Below are 15,197 nucleotides of genomic sequence, written 5' to 3' on the forward strand. Positions count from 1 at the left end.
TCCATGGCAGATTGGCAATCCTTGAGATCTTGAAGCCGCAGTCCCAGACTTACCGCCGCCCCACTTGTCCCAATTAGGCATGTCCATCCAGACCCGTGGGGATGCTTGCGATTCTTGCGGCTTCACCATCTCCATGAGCTTCCCTTTTTCGCCTTCGTGCTGGGTCCCTCGCTGGAAGGGAGGTGTGCTCAATGGACTACATATATCCTCCTTCCCCCCCCCGGGGCATTGGACACTTGCTGTTCAGTCTCATCCAACTTGATATGACCTGATTCCCCCAAGGACTCTGTCCCAATCTATCTTCATTATTTTCCCAATAGCGTCATCTCTTCAATCAAGCACATACCCGCCTTCTGAACATGTCACTTGCAGCTCAGGGGCCCAGCTTGGCCACTTCGGCCAGCCCTCACCCGTTTGATCCCATCCGGCCTCAAGAAATCCGCTTGGCTGTCCGTATCCTGGAAGCTGCCTTCCAAGGTGTCAAGCTGCGCTACAATCGTATTGATATTCACGAACCCATCAAGAAGGATGTGATTCCATACATCGAGGCAGAGAGGTTAAGGAAACCTCTTCCTCCGAAGCCCGCGCGTCTTCTGTACTCTTATTTCTATCGCCTCGATACCGGCGCATGGTGCAAGGCGTTGATGAACGCTGATACCGCATCCGTCATTTTCGTCAAGGAGTTACCGGAGGGAGTCCAGGTGTGTACAGTTGGATTCGACCTATATTGTTTTTTGCGCTAATCAAATCTTGGTCACTTAGCCTCCGGTGGATATCGACGAATTGGCCGTTATTGAAGAAGTCTGCATGAAGCACCCCGCAGTGCAGGCGGAAATTGCAAAGCTCCAGTTACCCCCCGGCATGACTGTCTGCAATGACCCATGGATGTACGGCACCGAGAGTCTGACCGAGTCGAGACGAATGTTCCAGTGCTTCATGTACATGGTGGAAATGGACCACCCCGAAAACAACCACTATTCCTTGCCTTGCAAGTTCTCCCCAGTGTTCGATGCCTTTACACATGAGTTGATCCGCATGGATTATCTGCCGGGTGGCTCGGATGCACAGACAGTTGAAACCCAACCCTGGAAGCCTGTCAAGGCAGTTCAATATGCCCATGACCTGCAGGATGAGCCCATCCGGACAGACCTCAAGCCCTACATTGTGCAGCAACCCGAGGGACCTTCTTTCTCGGTGGATGGCAACTTTGTCTACTGGCAGAAGTGGCGCTTCAGGGTAGGCTTCAACAACCGGGAGGGCATGGTTCTTTACAACGTCACCTATGATAACCGCAGTGTCTTCTACCGCCTTGCGGTATCAGAAATGACCGTCCCCTATGGAGGTAGGCAGAACTGGACAACTTATATGTAAACAATCATGCTAACATGGGTGATAGACCCTCGCGCTCCCTACCACCGCAAGCAAGCTTTCGACGTTGGCGACGTCGGTTTTGGTCTCAATGCCAACCAGCTAACGCTGGGTTGTGACTGCCTGGGTCATATCAAGTACTTTGACGGCTACCGGGCAGACTGCAAGGGAAACCCGGTCCTGCTGAAGAACATCATTTGCATGCACGAGCAGGATAATGGCCTGCAACACAAGCACACCAACTACAGATCCGGCGCTGCTACCGTGGTCCGCAATCGCCAGCTTGTCCTGCAGATGATCTGCACCGTCGCTAACTACGAGTACATCTTCGCCTACATCTTCGACCAGGCCGCCAACATTGAACTGGAAGTGCGTGCAACCGGAATTCTATCGACGGTGCCTTTTGATAACACCAATGGCGAGACTGTCAAATGGGGCACCAACGTTGGTCCGGGCGTGATGGCTCCTTACCACCAGCACATGTTCTCTTTCCGCATTGACCCGGCCCTGGACGGTCACAAGAACACTGTTTACTATGAGGAGAGTGTACCTCTCCCCGAAGACGAGAAGAACCCTTGGCTTGTAGGCTACACCACTGAGCAGACGGTCATGGACAAGGCAGGCTCAGCCGACCTCGATATCAGCCGCAACCGGGTCTTTAAGATCCGCAACGACAACGTCATCAACCCCATCACCTACAAGCCCATTTCCTACAAGCTCCACCCAGCACCTAGTCAAATGCTCCTCCAGAGCAGCAGAGCCATTGGCCACGGCCGTGCCGAATTCGCCACCAAGCCCATCTGGGTGACCAGATACCAAGACGACGAATTGTATGCCGCGGGCGAGTTCACCAACCAGAGCCGACGCGCTGTTGGCGTGGAGACCTGGTCCAAGCGGAATGACCCTACCGAGAACGAAGACGTGGTCCTCTGGCACTGTAAGTTTTCCCCCCCTACCACCCCCCACTCTGTCGTGCCTAAATGGAGATCGAGGTCAACTCATCTAACACGCTCACTTCCAGCATTCGGCATCACCCACAACCCCCGCGTCGAAGACTTCCCCGTCATGCCCATGGAACGCATCAGCGTGATGCTGCGTCCAGATGGCTTCTTCACGAAGAACCCGGCCGTGGATGTCCCGCAGTCTTCGCAGTCCTTCAACAAGTCTACCCTCCACCCGGATCCTGCTGCTGCTGCACCACCTTCCTGCTGCAGTGCAGGATCCAGCAAGGCCAAGCTGTACAAGCGCATGGATTAGAGTAAAAGGGTACATGGTTTAGAACTTCCGCGATGTATATGGGACAGGGGAGGTGTATGATTTACGATATATAGCACGTTGCTGGCGTTGGAGGGATAGTATAACTATTACTTTGTATATACCATGAATTAGATGGATTCATCCGCAATTGGTCATGCTTCATTTCTCCAACAACCAACTAGTCATTCAAATATAGAAGTACGGTTATCTATAATCATAGTAAGAGCCGCCCGTCGGAAATTGCTTGCCAGACCAGCCTGCCTCGGGCCCGATCCATAGCCGTCTCTTATTGGCCACCGCATCGGTCCTTGGCAGGAAATCCGGCCCCGAAGCAAAATCCAGCTCTGCGATTGGCTGGTGTACATCACCCATACAAGTAGGTAGTATACCATAACAATAATACTATATAAGGATATATATATAACGAACCCAATGAGTTTCTCAAGAGTCAAGTCTTGCATCTCCAAGCTCCCTCAATACATATTATCTCCAAACCTCAAGACCAGTGAAACGAGACGTAAAATCCATCCAATGGCATCCAACCAAGACCAAGACCTCGAAGCATGCCCCAAAACCCTCACCCCCAACCCTCCCATCAAGGCCGAAGCCTCCAAAGATCCCAACCTCGTCACCTGGAACAGCCCTAATGACCCAGGAAATCCCAAGAATTGGCCGAGAGGCCTAAAGTGGCAAAATACGTGGTCGGTTTCGCTTTTCGTCTTCATCTCGCCCGTGTCGTCATCAATGATCGCCCCGGCCATGAATGATCTCGCGCAGTCGCTGGACATGCATGCGGAAATTGAGATATATCTTTCATTGAGTATCTTTATTCTCGCGTATGCCATCGGCCCTGTTTTCTTTGGTCCGGCGTCGGAATTATACGGTCGAGTGCGTTTACTCCAACTCAGCAATGTGTGGTATCTGGCCTGGAATCTGGGATGCGGGTTCGCGAGGACGAAGGGACAGCTTTTTGCGTTTCGGTTTTTGGCGGGGATTGGGGGGAGTGCGCCGCTGGCTATTGGAGGGGGGACTATTAGGTGAGTGAATTATATTCAAAGATGGATTTGAATATATATTTTCAATCGGCATTTGCACTCCACTGACTTCAACTGGTAGTGATATGTGGTCCGCGGAAGAACGGGGGAAAGCTATGGGGGTGTATACTCTGGGGCCATTACTGGGGCCTGTGATTGGACCGATTGCGGGCGGGTTCATTGCCGAGTATTCGACCTGGCGATGGGTGTTTTGGGCTACTTCTGCTGCTGCTGTCGCAGTGCAGGTAGTTGGGGTTTTCTGGTTGAGAGAGTGCCATCCGGGGACGATTTTACGGAGGAGACGAGACGTTCTTGCTAAGGAAACAGGAAATGAGGAGCTTCATACCGCGGAGAAAGTTGAGACACTCGGCTTCAAGCTCCTTCATGCGTTTGAGCGGCCGGTGCGGATGTTCACGACTCAGCCCATTGTCTTCTGTATGGCGCTTTATATGGCCTATCTCTTCGGCGTGACGTACATGATGTTTGCGACCTTCCCGGATATCTGGACCGACGTCTACCACGAGAGCTCTGGGATTGGGGGCCTCAATTATCTCTCCATCGCGATTGGAGCGTTCATCGGGCTCTTCTTTAACCTCAAGCTCGTGGACCGTATCTACAGGACTCTCAAAGCCCGGAACAATAATATAGGCAAACCCGAGTTTCGAATGCCGTCGTTGGCTGTGGGCTCGATCATCAGTACTATCGGGCTCTTCTGGTATGGCTGGAGCATTGGGAATACCCATTGGATTATGCCGAATATCGGTGCGCTGATTTACACCATGGGCACCATCTCCTGCCTGCAGGGCATGCAGACGTATATTGTTGACAGCTATCAAACCTACGCAGCTAGCGCTATGGCTGCCTGTGCCGTGCTGAGGAGTTTGTGCGGCTTCGGATTCCCGCTGTTTGCTCCCTATATGTATAACGCCCTGGGGTATGGTTGGGGCACCAGTGTGTTGGCTTTTACGGCCATGATTTTCGGATGGGGAGGGCCGTTTGTTTTCTGGAAATACGGGCCCCGGTTGCGTGCCATGTCTGAATATGCCTCTGGTTGAATGGGCTGGAGTGGCATGCGAGGTGGGATTGATGTCCGCCTGGAATGAAGCCACCAGGCGGAGGTTGTCATTGGGTGGTATGGGTATTTGTATCATAAATCAGCTGTCATAGAGAAATTCTCCTTTTGGATGCGAGATCGGTACTTATTTAGTTCGTTGCTGACCCGCCCCCTGGGTTATTCACTCTTGTTCCGATAAAACCAACCCATAGAACCATGCATTTGTAGATGTCCGGATTCATGCGAGCACACGCATGACTGCTTGCTTGATCTCGAGGTGATCTTGAGTCGATATGCGTGACGCACTTCCAGCTAGTCGCCAAAGCGTCGGGCGAGGAAGGTAGCGGCACGGTGAGATGGTAAGTGATGATAGGGGTCATAGATCATGATATCTCTTTCATGAGTTACAGACACGTTATTTCAAAGTCTGCGAGGACCGAGAACGGAGCCGTGAGAGTCTCCTTGTCCTCAACCAAGGCTGGTTTCTCCACACATTTGGTCCCAGAATAGCCAATCGGCAGAAGGGTCGAGATTGAAGGCATTGTTCATATTGGGTTCAGCCCTGCTCATATCGTCGAAAAGCTCATCGAAAGAAAAAGCCCCATCTGTAGCTTGATGGGCAGCAAACGTACTGTCATGCCGCTGGTCGATCTCTTTGGGCTTGTGTTGAGCGCGCAGCGCGGTCATAAAATCCGGTTCGGGAGTTGAATTACGAGGCGGGTTTAGTAACCAGGCCTTCAAAGTGATCTTAGCAATCGTAGCATACAAGGTCCTTCGGCCCTGACGCAGTGCTTCGTGATTCGCGTAGACCTCTGAAACCCTTTTCCAGGCAGCATCAAGCTCTGATGGCGAATAAAATCCAACCTTCGCAATGCTTCTCAGAATACAAAGGAGGGAATCCCACACGAAAAACGCTTGCATCTGCCAGCGGAACTTTTGAGTCGCGGGATTACTATACATGACATTTCTGGTGTCGAGGACCTTTTCGGCAAGGGTGCAGAGGTGTCTCTGCTGTGTGTCGGTTATAGTTTCTTGCTTGAGCAGCGGCATCCGCGCGCGTAACCGGACAGCACTAATGGCGGATCGCATAACGCCGGTGGTCAGAAAGTGTAAGGGGTTCAAGATGTCGCAGTACCGCAAGAACTTCTTCTCGATGAGGTCTTCCACCTCGTCAATCAGTCGCTCGATCTCCTCGGGGGTCCGGAACTCGATTGTACCCCCGTTCCCCTTCAGCTGGACCCCGGTTCGAGTGTAGAAATTTGACAGCTCCATCCGAGCCAAGCAAAAGATCATCTCTGATGCGCCTCGTTTTTCATGAGGCGGCTCGTTCATGCCGGGGAACATCTGGTCATCGTTAATGTTTAGCGGTTGCTTAGTATCCCAGCTGTCTGGTGAGATGGATATACCCGTGCCGGATGTTTGACCTGCGTAGCTGTCCAAGGGTAGCAGCTGCCAAAAGAGCCGCCGGCGCATCTGGACCTCAAATGGGGGCAATCCGACGCTTTCGCCGTCCCGATGCAATCCTATGCGCTGGGCCAGGCGAATTGCAATCCCAGTCAAAATCCAGAATGTATGAGAATCGATTTGAGTGCGCAAGGAGATAAGGAAGAGAGTGTAAGCCTGTAAAACCGGCAACGAGGTTGTCTTGAGCCAAGAGGCATTTACCAATGCCTGAGTGACTGCGGTCCGATATTTGTGCATCAGCTGGGCCCTGGAATCATGGAGTTCATGTGAACACTCGTCATCGGACATTGAAAATACGGCGAAATGGTAAATGGCAAACAGTATGCATTCATCGTTCTTGGAGGCAGTCGCTGGGTGCTTGGAGACGGTGTGGACTATCCTGGCGACAGTCGGAACATGAAGAACCTTGCAAAGAGGCTCGACGTTCTCCACGTAGGCATACCAGAGCTTAGCCGCATGCTCACAGCTAGGGTGAAGGTCGGTGAGGCTTATCGCGCTTCTCGTACTTGCATCCAAGATGGAATGCGCGGCAAGGGCACCAAGAAGACCGGTTGGAGTGGCTTTGTCGGGACCAGGCTCATCTTCATGATGGTTCTGTTGCTCGGACTCGGACACGGACAACTCACCCAGGTCACCTTCGCCAGCGTCGAGGAGCAGAACATCGTCAATGTGGCGAGAATTGCCATACTTGGGAAGCAGTTTATTGGCTGCAACGTCAGCCTGCGAGTTCGCTGTCCCTGGAGTCTGTCCCTGTATACTATTTGCTGAGGCCTCCAAGTCTCTTCCGCTGATAACCGAGGGGGTGGCTGTCGGAAGAAGATTGTGGTCGTGCAAGATGCGCTCGTAACGTGCCAGACGTTCATGTACATCTTCCTCGCCCTGGCTACGTTTCCTCTTGCGTCGTGGCGGCGGTGGCTGGTAGACACACTCGAGCTTGGTCTTGATGCAGTTGGCACACTTGGGCACCGCGCGGTTGCATTTGATCTTCTTGCGCACACAGGCTTGACAGTTGAAGCGGACTGGGGTCAACGAGTCGGTTTCACAGGAGCCATTGTGGGCGTCAAGAGGGAGATGCTTTGCCGGGGCGGAGGCAAGTGGGACAAGATTCCTTGTATCCTCCATTGATGGGGAACCGATGTATCCGCTCTCTTGTATGGCTATCGCGGCCGTATTCTTTCGTAGTCGGCGTTTGGGTGGCATGACCTGGGGACGGACCCCTGGCCATTTCTTCGCGCTAACTTATATTCCACCCACTAGACTAGTAGCTCACGAGTCATTAAGAGTAGGAGGTAGTTAAAAGTTCATATATTCCTGGACCCTATTGTTTCATGATTACTCCTTGTACACCCTCCAACTAATACAATATAACCCTCTATTACAATATATAGATTTAAAGAAATAAGATATATAATCACTAGACCTAATTTATAGACAAAAAGAATATTAGGTCGTTGAATCTGCATCAAAAGCATCTAGAAGCGCAACAAGAATGTTGCTCTTTGAGAAATATTACAAGATAGAATATTGTTTAGAATGTAGTAGTATCGTCAGACCATCCTATTGCGGTTTCACCCCAGCCGACGCTACATATCACACCTTCTATATTCATTATTACATGATTTCATTCTGCTTGCTATCAATTACATACAGACTTTTCCTGGGAAGAGAAAAGAAGTAGTATATAGGTCAGAAACATTGTACATAAAAGTAATGTGTCATTCATTTCCATTTCCGTATGAGAAAAGAAATCCACTCTCCTCTCATTCAGGACATACCTTAGATAAGAAAAACTTAAGATATCGTTATCATCCTCCTTTGTTCACTTCCACATTCTAGATTTTCCAGTCCGTTTCCTGGAATAGATTTTTCAAAGAAAGTGCAACAGCCCTCGAGATGGACGGTAAATCAGATCTAGAGGCCGTCATTTATTTCAAAGACGCCTACTAGATTCGTGGTATTGCCGTGGGGGGTAAATTTAAGCCTTGTTAGGAACGTGAGCCTTGGGGAGAGCGCCGGTGCCGGCGCGGGCGATGGCGGCCTCACGGGCACCGCTGAGACCATACTGGCTGGGAATACCCTCAACACGGTGGGTGGAGTTAATGTTCTTAACGAGGGTAAGCTGCCAGCAGGTAGCACCACCCTGGCGGGAGGTGATGGTGGAGTAAGCCAAGAAGTATTCCCAGATCTGGAAGGTAGTCACATGTTAGTCTTATCCTGTCATATACAATGAACCAGGGTTTAAAACACTCACTCTGAACCATCTCTTGCCGTACTTGGCCTCGACCTTGTCACGGTTGCCCATCCAGTTCCGGTACCAGCGCCAGAGAGTAGCAGAGTAGTGAACACCAACAGTGTCAATGCTCTTAATTTCGAATCCAGCAGCTTCCAGTCTGTCAACGACGAAGCCAAGGGGAGTGCTAGCGTCAGCGCCAGGGAAGATGTATTTGTTCATGAAAAGACCCCAGATGAGATCCTCATACTGCCAAGACTTGCGCAGACCAGCGATCTGCAGGAAGAAGACACCATCGTCGTCCAGCATGTCATAGACCTGAGAAAGGAAGGAAGTGAAGTGACGGACACCGACGTGCTCGGCCATCTCGAGACAGGTGATCTTCTTGTAGCCGCCATCAACCCGAGGAGCGTCACGGTAGTCAAGGCACAGGATACGGCTCTGAGAATCCTCAATACCAGCATTGCGAAGACCCTTGTTACCCCAAGCAGTCTGGTTACGACCCAAGGTGATACCGGTGACCTGAGCACCATAGTGAACCGAAGCATACTTAGCCAGAGTACCCCAGCCACAACCGAGATCAAGGATAGTGTCACCGGGCTTAACACCGATCTTTTCGCAAACAACAGCCAGCTTGTTGTCCTGAAGTTCCTCGAGAGTCTCTTCCTTGTTGGGGTCGCTGATGATACCGGAAGTGTAGATCATGCGGGGGCCCAAGAACCAAGCGTAGAAGTCATCACCGCGGTCGTAGTGGTCACGAACCTGCTCCTCATCTACCGAAGTAGCTCGAAGTCAGCACGAGATCTGGCCCACCGTGCTAAATGCAATTGAAGATAATCACGTACCTTGGGAACGGGTGTGCATCAGCATCTCGGGGATGAAACCGAAGAGGAAGTGCTTGTAGAGACCCATGGTGAAGCGGAAGTTGGCCCAGTCGTGTCTGAACTCCAGAGCCTCCAGGGCATCACACTTGAAGTCCACCTCGCCATTGAAGTACTTCTCGTAGAAGACTTCCATGGGGATCTTGCTCTTGCCGCGGTAGGCAGTACGGTCATGCTCGCTGTGGAAGTTCAAGTAGTACTCGACGGGACGACCAGCATACTTGGCCTTTTCGTTCTTGCGGGGAGAGATGGAAGAGGCGATGGACCAGAAGGCCATTAGAATGGGAACGGTGGTGAAGATGGCGAAGAAGATGGTGGTGTAGAAACCACCACCAATCTGGCGGGCAAGATACCATGGGACAAGGATGAGGAGAGCGAAGAGGAGGGTGTTGGAGAAGCTATCGCTACCCTGAGAATCCGCGGGGACGGGGGCATTTTTAATGGCCGGATACTAGGAAGAACGAGAAAAGATTAGCCTATTGACATTTGGAATTGACCAGTCCTGCTCTGAGAGGTATGTGTTAAGGTCACTGGTGTAGCTCTTCAGGAGCTCCCCATGTGGTACAACTCACCGAGGTAGTCCGCACACCGCAATCGTCAGCGGGAGTGGTGCAGGAGGCGGGTGGAGTTTCGATGAACTCGAAGTCCTCTGGGGACTCGGGATGAATATTCGTCATGGCGGAGGAGACGAATTGTCGAGAGGGGAGGGGGAGGGGAGGAGGGAGAGGGAGGAGGAGAGGTGGGAGGAAGAGAAGGAAAGAGGAGGAGAGGATTGGAGAAAAGAGGGAAGAGGAGGATTGCTTGTGAGGCGGGAGCAAGTGGATTATTGCTTGAGCAACTGATCAACCGCCAGGGTTCGGAAGACTGCGCCTAAGAAAGAACAAGAGAAGTTCCTCCTCTCTCAACATGCGGGCTTTTGTTTTTGGTTCTCCCCATTGTTAATTGGTCTAATAATTTACAGAGTGAAGCTACAGGGACTGGAACAGCCATTAAAAACGTACGTGGGATGATAACATGGAAAGTTACTACTAAATACATGAACACCACTGCAGCAGCAGCAGCTTTTTTACTGTAAGGCTGGGAGAAGTGTTGATTCTCCGACAAGTTTCCACGGATTCTAGACGAAGTGGTCCAACTGGGTCTCGCCCGGGACAAGCGGTGAGCGTCGCATAGATTAGTTAGTATCGATTTAGTATATTGGGGCTCTCTCTCACTTCTCTCTGTCTTGCGAAAAGTTGGCAAAAGTACTATTCGGGACCGAGGATGCCTTTAATAAACAACCCAGAACAGGTACAACCTTCTCAGGTTCCGCGGTCGGGAACCAGGACACCTCCTAATGAGTTACTATCTTTATCACCGATCTCAACTTCCCTATCCAAGGTTGGCATTTGGTCTATTCATCGGGTCTGAAACCCAACTGCGGTGCGTGGCCCCTTTTGCTTGGTCCAGTGGGCTTAGTCATGGGCCTGGCAAGTGAAGGTGCCCCTTAACCAGCTTAACCAACTGAGCCATCAAACGGTTAGCTTGGGAGTGAACCACTGTTTGAGGGCCGGCAACATCCACTACAGGAGGGTCCATTACGAATGTTTTGACTCTCAAGGGCCGCCGGGGAGGATAACGTGTCCATTAATCATACAGCCCAATTTCTTGCTCAAATAGGGACAAGCCCCACGCCGGGGTCTTCCGTGGGACTCGTCAAGTCATAACAGGATAGTAACACAGTAACCCATCGTAGATACATCATAACTACTCCGTATAACGCCCCCCTTTCAGGTCCACTGCTCCGTTTTGCTGACACTATCGGGTTTCTTCTGAAAAAGAATACCTACACAGTGGCGGGCGCAACGAAACATGGACGACACAAAAATAAGTAGACCGGAAAAGCAAAAAAATAACACCACTCATCTACCATGAACCCATTGAACCCCATATGATACGCCGGAAGTAGACCTCTGTATTCGCCTTAGTTCTTCACACATCACACGTCACAGCGTTAACTGGAAGTTTTGAGCTTCCTCATCTTCGTCAAATGTTGGAAGACCCTCCTCCGCATTCTCCAAGTCTAGCCCGATGGTGTCGGCGATCAGTGGTGGAGTCCCACAGGGCTGCAGATAGGTGTCGGGTGATAGTATTCCTTGGGGGACTGTGTCCGGCTCTGTTGGACTGGCCGTCCTGCCATGCAACTTGGACGAAACTTCGCGACCCCTACTGTATCCCACTGTCGTCTGGGAAGTTGCAGCAGCGGCCGTTTGCCGCATACTCGACGGATTGGTCGGTTCTCTTGATCTCTTAGACGGGAACAAGGAAGAAGTGACCCTAGGCTTGGCCGAAACAGCGGGTCTGGTGCGTGGGATAGAACGCTGTGTCCCGGACAGAGCAGCAGCAGCATCACGAGCTCGAACTGTGGAGATATTGCTGGTATGTTTCTTCTTGTTGTTGGCCGCTCTCGTTCGCGAGCGCGTTTCGATCCGGCGTTGCGTAGCGTCTGCTGCAGGCGGCTCCTCAGCTGGAACGGTCTCGTACGTTTCCTCGAAGCCAATGCTCTCAACTTGCTTCCGAATCATCTCCTCAACCATTCTGTCGCAAGCAGCTGAGTCTTCTTGAAATTTCCGCTCGCGCTTCGTGAGCCCATCGGGTCCAACCTCATTATCTCCATACACGCTTTCCAACCCTCTAGCGAGGTTTTTCGGCAGGAATTGCGGAAATGTAGTATCATAAGTGACATCATCCGGAATATCAGGAAGGTCTGCGATGAAATCAGAGACAACGGACTTCTTGATAAAGGCGAAAATCCCGCGGAACTACTACTAACCTTTGGGTTTGGGCGGCATATACTCAATGTCAGGGACATCATCTTCTACCGGTTTCGCCTGGACTTCCGGCTGGCTTGGCTGTACAAAGGGAGCGAATTTCTTCGCTCTCTGGGTGGAACCTCTTTTGATGGTTCTCTCTGGCTTCATCGTCCCTCCAGGAGGTGCTGGCGTCTGCAATCCCTTGGCTTTGGCATTTGTCGTCTTCATGCCAAGAGGGGCACGCTGACGAGGATCTGCTGCAACGCGTGTTAGCCTTACGAATAGCAGATGGCAAGGATCAAGTCATGCGACTTGGACATGGTCGTGGATTTCCATTGCGTACCCGACGGAGTGACAAAGGCATTTTTCGTAGTCAAGTTGATATTCTCCTTCTGTTTCCCCCCCTTCACGGTTTTCTTCCCAAAGGCCAGTGGATCGTTCTCATCATTCCTCAAAGGCACTTTAAATGGCGTTTTTGGTACTCGAGCGCCGGGGGTCTTGGGTTGCAAATGTCTCACGCCTTGATTGAGTGGTTTCGACGCGGCAACGGTCTGGTGAGAGTGGACCAGGTTTTCTTGGTCGCGTACAGCCAACATGGTGGCAGTTATGTATTCACACGGCTCATTCAACGATAAAGAGAGTCGACTGGCGTAAGATTGTATTGGCGGTCGGAGCTAAAGGTATTGGAAGCGGCGCGTCAGCACAGAAGGAAGGAGAGCGGACCTTGTCGACATGGTTCTAGATGCAGCGTCACGCAACCGAGATGTTTTCGGGGCGGTTGCCCGTGGAGACATAATACAGTGACAGTGTACAGTAAGTAACACGGAACGGTAAAGTATCAGCCACAGCCATTGTGGCACTGCCATCCAGCCATCCAGGGGGGCGCTGGCATCCCCTACCATACCAAAAATGGATCGGGCCCAACCACTAGTCGCGGCTGACCGCCAGGCCAGGCAAGAAAGTCAACCTTACCTGAAAGGCCCTCCTCCACTTCTCTTCCTTTCTCCCTAAACCCAAAACCCATTTGTCCTTTTGCCTACTTGCTTCCCTACTGCATCTCTGTCTGGTTTATCGCTGAGCGAAAGCCGTCCCGCAAACCCAACTCCATCACAACATCTACTTTCAACCATACATATTCCCCGTTCCTTCATTGCAAATAACTGCCCAACATGGATAAGATCAAGGAGGTGAGACTCCTTTCCCCTTCCCCTCCCCCTGTTGGCGGGGTAGCTTCTAAGCTGCCTGGAACTGCACATGCACCACCACCACATGCATCTTTTACTTCTCCCACCGCATCACTCATTCATCATGATCCATCTATCATCATTACTAGAAGGAGAAATGTATAAATAAACTTGAGATCTCCGAAAACTGACCACCATGATTCTAGAGAATGAACAACCTCCGCCTTGAGGCCGAGGAGGCCCAGGAGAAGGTTGAGGAGCTCAAGAGCAAGGTGAAGACGCTGGAGCAGGAGAACCTCGCCAAGGAGCAGGAGATCACATCCCTCAACCACCGGAACCAGCTTCTGGAGGGTGAGGTCGAGAAGCTCGAGACCGCTCTCAAGGAGGCCAAGGACTCTGCCAACCAGAGTGCTCAGCACGATACTCAGAACGAGGCTCTCCAGCGCCGTCTGCAACTGCTGGAAGAAGAGGCCGAAGACGCTGACCGGAACCTCCGGGAGACTAACGAGAAGTACGTTTATTTTCCAATTCCGCCCCCGCCCCCTCCCCGCACCTCCTTTCTCATGAGTCCCCAACGGAGCGACGCATATACTGACTACGCTGGTGCTCTAGGCTCCGCCAAACCGACGTCAAGGCTGGCCACTACGAACGCAAGGTGCAGGCTCTCGAAGCGTCTCGTGACCAGTGGGAGAGCAAGTACGAGGAGATGGCGAAGAAATACGCCGAGTTGCAGAAGGATCTGCACGACCTCGAGGTCTCCATCAGCAATGTTTAAAAAGGAGATGGCGCCGAGGCCCGGAAGATGCTGGATTCAGCCTTTTCCCAAATATACTTTTACCTTGCTTTCTTTCCTGCACATCACAGTCTGATCTATATGTTCTGTCTGCAGGGAGACGGATTTTAGCTGTATCTTTTTCGTCTTGTCATCTAGCTGGCTTCATCCGCATCATCAACCGGTCTCTCCGCTTGTCCCCGTGACCTTGTTTATCCTTTTATTGTTTACCATATTAGTCATTGTGAAGGTACATAGAGCATATTTAAATGGGAGCGCCCCCCTTCTGGCTTCTGTATTCTCAACCGAATGCTGGTTCATAAATGTGCTGTGTTGTTATAAGACTGGATATTATGAGCGGTCTCGTCGAGCCTGTGCCTTCCTGGATTTTGCCGCGCGCTCCTTCACCCTTGTAAGCTTGCGTTCCTCTTTAGTCTCGTAGCGGAACTTCTTCTTCTTCTTTTTCGGCTTGTTATCGGTCTTCTTCTTCTTTGTCTTGTCGCCTGCCGGGTTTGAGTTGGTGTCTGGTGCAGGTTTCGTCTCTGTCTGCTCCACTCCCTCCTCGTCCGATTCATTGCCTACCGATCGCAGTAGACCTTCCCTGGAAGGGTCCATTTCCTCCACGGTGACCGTTGTGTACTTGTCTTCGTCTATGTATTCGGCCTCGTAATCCACAGCTGGTGGTTCTTCGAATCCTTCCCACTCCTGGTCGCCTTCATCCTCACTTCCCGAACTCGAATTGTCTTCGTCACTGTCCTCCTCCTCCTTCAGTCTCTTGAGTTGTCGTTTATGCTCCTCAAGAGCGCGTTGGAATTCTGCGGTTCGCTCTTCGCGAATCTAGATCGCAAGCCAGATTAGTTCATGCTGCAATTAAGAAGACTGGTTGCCAGAGAATAGACATACCCTTTTGCGCTCCTCTCGCTTTATTTCACGAGCCTTTTGCTCAGCTATCTCTTGTGCATGTTTAATGCGTTGTTGTTTGCGCTTGCGAAAGCCTGTGAGAAACTGCTGGCGGTCGGCAGCGTCGAAGGTAACTTCTTCGACTTTACTGGCCACCTTTCTCCTTTTTGCCGCCGGCCCCATGATTCAATGTGTAATACAATATGAGTAGATCGACTTTAATTATGGACGAAGCGATGTTGTTCTCTGAAGCGGGGATTT

General features: G+C 51.4%; 9 protein-coding genes across 9 annotated transcripts; 4 read left to right on the forward strand and 5 right to left on the reverse strand.

The window, feature by feature from the left end:
• The first annotated feature begins 167 nt into the window (after positions 1-167).
• Positions 168-2,779, forward strand: BDQ94DRAFT_97853 (amine oxidase). The gene is made up of 4 exons (XM_026776968.1): positions 168-701; positions 763-1,342; positions 1,397-2,305; positions 2,390-2,779. The coding sequence occupies exons 1-4, from the start codon at positions 360-362 to the stop codon at positions 2,623-2,625; spliced, it is 2,067 nt and encodes a 688-aa protein (XP_026621491.1). The 5' UTR covers positions 168-359; the 3' UTR covers positions 2,626-2,779.
• Positions 2,780-2,782: 3 nt separating this feature from the next.
• BDQ94DRAFT_152035 (uncharacterized protein) lies at positions 2,783-3,174 on the reverse strand (the record flags this gene model as incomplete). Its single annotated transcript, XM_026767872.1, has 1 exon — positions 2,783-3,174. A coding segment is annotated over exon 1 (275 nt), but the record flags the coding sequence as incomplete, so codon positions are not given.
• BDQ94DRAFT_162824 (MFS transporter) lies at positions 3,157-4,714 on the forward strand (the record flags this gene model as incomplete). The annotated part of the gene is made up of 2 exons (XM_026769620.1): positions 3,157-3,662; positions 3,742-4,714. The coding sequence occupies 2 exons, from the start codon at positions 3,157-3,159 to the stop codon at positions 4,712-4,714; spliced, it is 1,479 nt and encodes a 492-aa protein (XP_026621493.1).
• A 404-nt stretch (positions 4,715-5,118) lies between these two features.
• BDQ94DRAFT_183507 (putative C6 transcription factor) lies at positions 5,119-7,377 on the reverse strand (the record flags this gene model as incomplete). The annotated part of the gene is made up of 1 exon (XM_026774437.1): positions 5,119-7,377. The coding sequence occupies one exon, from the start codon at positions 7,375-7,377 to the stop codon at positions 5,182-5,184; it is 2,196 nt and encodes a 731-aa protein (XP_026621494.1). The 3' UTR covers positions 5,119-5,181.
• A 148-nt stretch (positions 7,378-7,525) lies between these two features.
• BDQ94DRAFT_152040 (putative cyclopropane-fatty-acyl-phospholipid synthase) lies at positions 7,526-10,153 on the reverse strand. Its single transcript, XM_026767873.1, has 4 exons — positions 9,861-10,153; positions 9,253-9,739; positions 8,429-9,180; positions 7,526-8,362 (listed from the first exon to the last, which is right to left on the reverse strand). The coding sequence occupies exons 1-4, from the start codon at positions 9,963-9,965 to the stop codon at positions 8,153-8,155; spliced, it is 1,554 nt and encodes a 517-aa protein (XP_026621495.1). The 5' UTR covers positions 9,966-10,153; the 3' UTR covers positions 7,526-8,152.
• Positions 10,154-10,886: 733 nt separating this feature from the next.
• BDQ94DRAFT_152044 (uncharacterized protein) lies at positions 10,887-12,809 on the reverse strand. Its single transcript, XM_026767874.1, has 3 exons — positions 12,424-12,809; positions 12,101-12,337; positions 10,887-12,034 (listed from the first exon to the last, which is right to left on the reverse strand). The coding sequence occupies exons 1-3, from the start codon at positions 12,674-12,676 to the stop codon at positions 11,274-11,276; spliced, it is 1,251 nt and encodes a 416-aa protein (XP_026621496.1). The 5' UTR covers positions 12,677-12,809; the 3' UTR covers positions 10,887-11,273.
• A 386-nt stretch (positions 12,810-13,195) lies between these two features.
• Positions 13,196-13,463, forward strand: BDQ94DRAFT_152047 (uncharacterized protein). The gene has a single exon (XM_026767875.1). It carries the CDS (start codon positions 13,250-13,252, stop codon positions 13,427-13,429), a length of 180 nt encoding a protein of 59 aa, XP_026621497.1. The 5' UTR covers positions 13,196-13,249; the 3' UTR covers positions 13,430-13,463.
• BDQ94DRAFT_97903 (tropomyosin) lies at positions 13,317-14,240 on the forward strand. The gene is made up of 2 exons (XM_026776969.1): positions 13,317-13,775; positions 13,877-14,240. Exons 1-2 carry the CDS (start codon positions 13,474-13,476, stop codon positions 14,037-14,039), a joined length of 465 nt encoding a protein of 154 aa, XP_026621498.1. The 5' UTR covers positions 13,317-13,473; the 3' UTR covers positions 14,040-14,240.
• A 107-nt stretch (positions 14,241-14,347) lies between these two features.
• BDQ94DRAFT_97910 (rRNA-processing protein RRP17) lies at positions 14,348-15,188 on the reverse strand. Its single transcript, XM_026776970.1, has 2 exons — positions 14,940-15,188; positions 14,348-14,873 (listed from the first exon to the last, which is right to left on the reverse strand). Exons 1-2 carry the CDS (start codon positions 15,117-15,119, stop codon positions 14,388-14,390), a joined length of 666 nt encoding a protein of 221 aa, XP_026621499.1. The 5' UTR covers positions 15,120-15,188; the 3' UTR covers positions 14,348-14,387.
• Between the last annotated feature and the right edge of the window lie 9 nt (positions 15,189-15,197).

The sequence above is a fragment of the Aspergillus welwitschiae genome (genome assembly GCF_003344945.1).
Source record: "Aspergillus welwitschiae strain CBS 139.54b unplaced genomic scaffold BDQ94scaffold_45, whole genome shotgun sequence".
NCBI lineage: Eukaryota > Fungi > Ascomycota > Eurotiomycetes > Eurotiales > Aspergillaceae > Aspergillus > Aspergillus welwitschiae.

What these genes read in the sequence shown, in the direction of transcription:
- BDQ94DRAFT_97853 (XM_026776968.1), top strand. Translation starts at nt 360, where the DNA reads ATGTCACTTGCAGCTCAGGGGCCCAGCTTGGCCACTTCGGCCAGCCCT. An exon ending in AATGACCGTCCCCTATGGAG is followed by an intron (nt 1,343 to 1,396) that starts GTAGGCAGAACT and finishes CATGGGTGATAG; the next exon opens with ACCCTCGCGCTCCCTACCAC. An exon ending in AGACGTGGTCCTCTGGCACT is followed by an intron (nt 2,306 to 2,389) that starts GTAAGTTTTCCC and finishes GCTCACTTCCAG; the next exon opens with CATTCGGCATCACCCACAAC.
- BDQ94DRAFT_152040 (XM_026767873.1), bottom strand. Translation starts at nt 9,965, where the DNA reads ATGACGAATATTCATCCCGAGTCCCCAGAGGACTTCGAGTTCATCGAA. An exon ending in GCGGTGTGCGGACTACCTCG is followed by an intron (nt 9,740 to 9,860) that starts GTGAGTTGTACC and finishes CGTTCTTCCTAG; the next exon opens with TATCCGGCCATTAAAAATGC. An exon ending in ACGGCAAGAGATGGTTCAGA is followed by an intron (nt 8,363 to 8,428) that starts GTGAGTGTTTTA and finishes ACTACCTTCCAG; the next exon opens with ATCTGGGAATACTTCTTGGC.
- BDQ94DRAFT_152044 (XM_026767874.1), bottom strand. Translation starts at nt 12,676, where the DNA reads ATGTTGGCTGTACGCGACCAAGAAAACCTGGTCCACTCTCACCAGACC. An exon ending in TGCCTTTGTCACTCCGTCGG is followed by an intron (nt 12,338 to 12,423) that starts GTACGCAATGGA and finishes CACGCGTTGCAG; the next exon opens with CAGATCCTCGTCAGCGTGCC. An exon ending in TATGCCGCCCAAACCCAAAG is followed by an intron (nt 12,035 to 12,100) that starts GTTAGTAGTAGT and finishes ATTTCATCGCAG; the next exon opens with ACCTTCCTGATATTCCGGAT.
- BDQ94DRAFT_152047 (XM_026767875.1), top strand. Translation starts at nt 13,250, where the DNA reads ATGGATAAGATCAAGGAGGTGAGACTCCTTTCCCCTTCCCCTCCCCCT.
- BDQ94DRAFT_97903 (XM_026776969.1), top strand. Translation starts at nt 13,474, where the DNA reads ATGAACAACCTCCGCCTTGAGGCCGAGGAGGCCCAGGAGAAGGTTGAG. An exon ending in CTCCGGGAGACTAACGAGAA is followed by an intron (nt 13,776 to 13,876) that starts GTACGTTTATTT and finishes CTGGTGCTCTAG; the next exon opens with GCTCCGCCAAACCGACGTCA.
- BDQ94DRAFT_97910 (XM_026776970.1), bottom strand. Translation starts at nt 15,119, where the DNA reads ATGGGGCCGGCGGCAAAAAGGAGAAAGGTGGCCAGTAAAGTCGAAGAA. An exon ending in AGCGAGAGGAGCGCAAAAGG is followed by an intron (nt 14,874 to 14,939) that starts GTATGTCTATTC and finishes CTTGCGATCTAG; the next exon opens with ATTCGCGAAGAGCGAACCGC.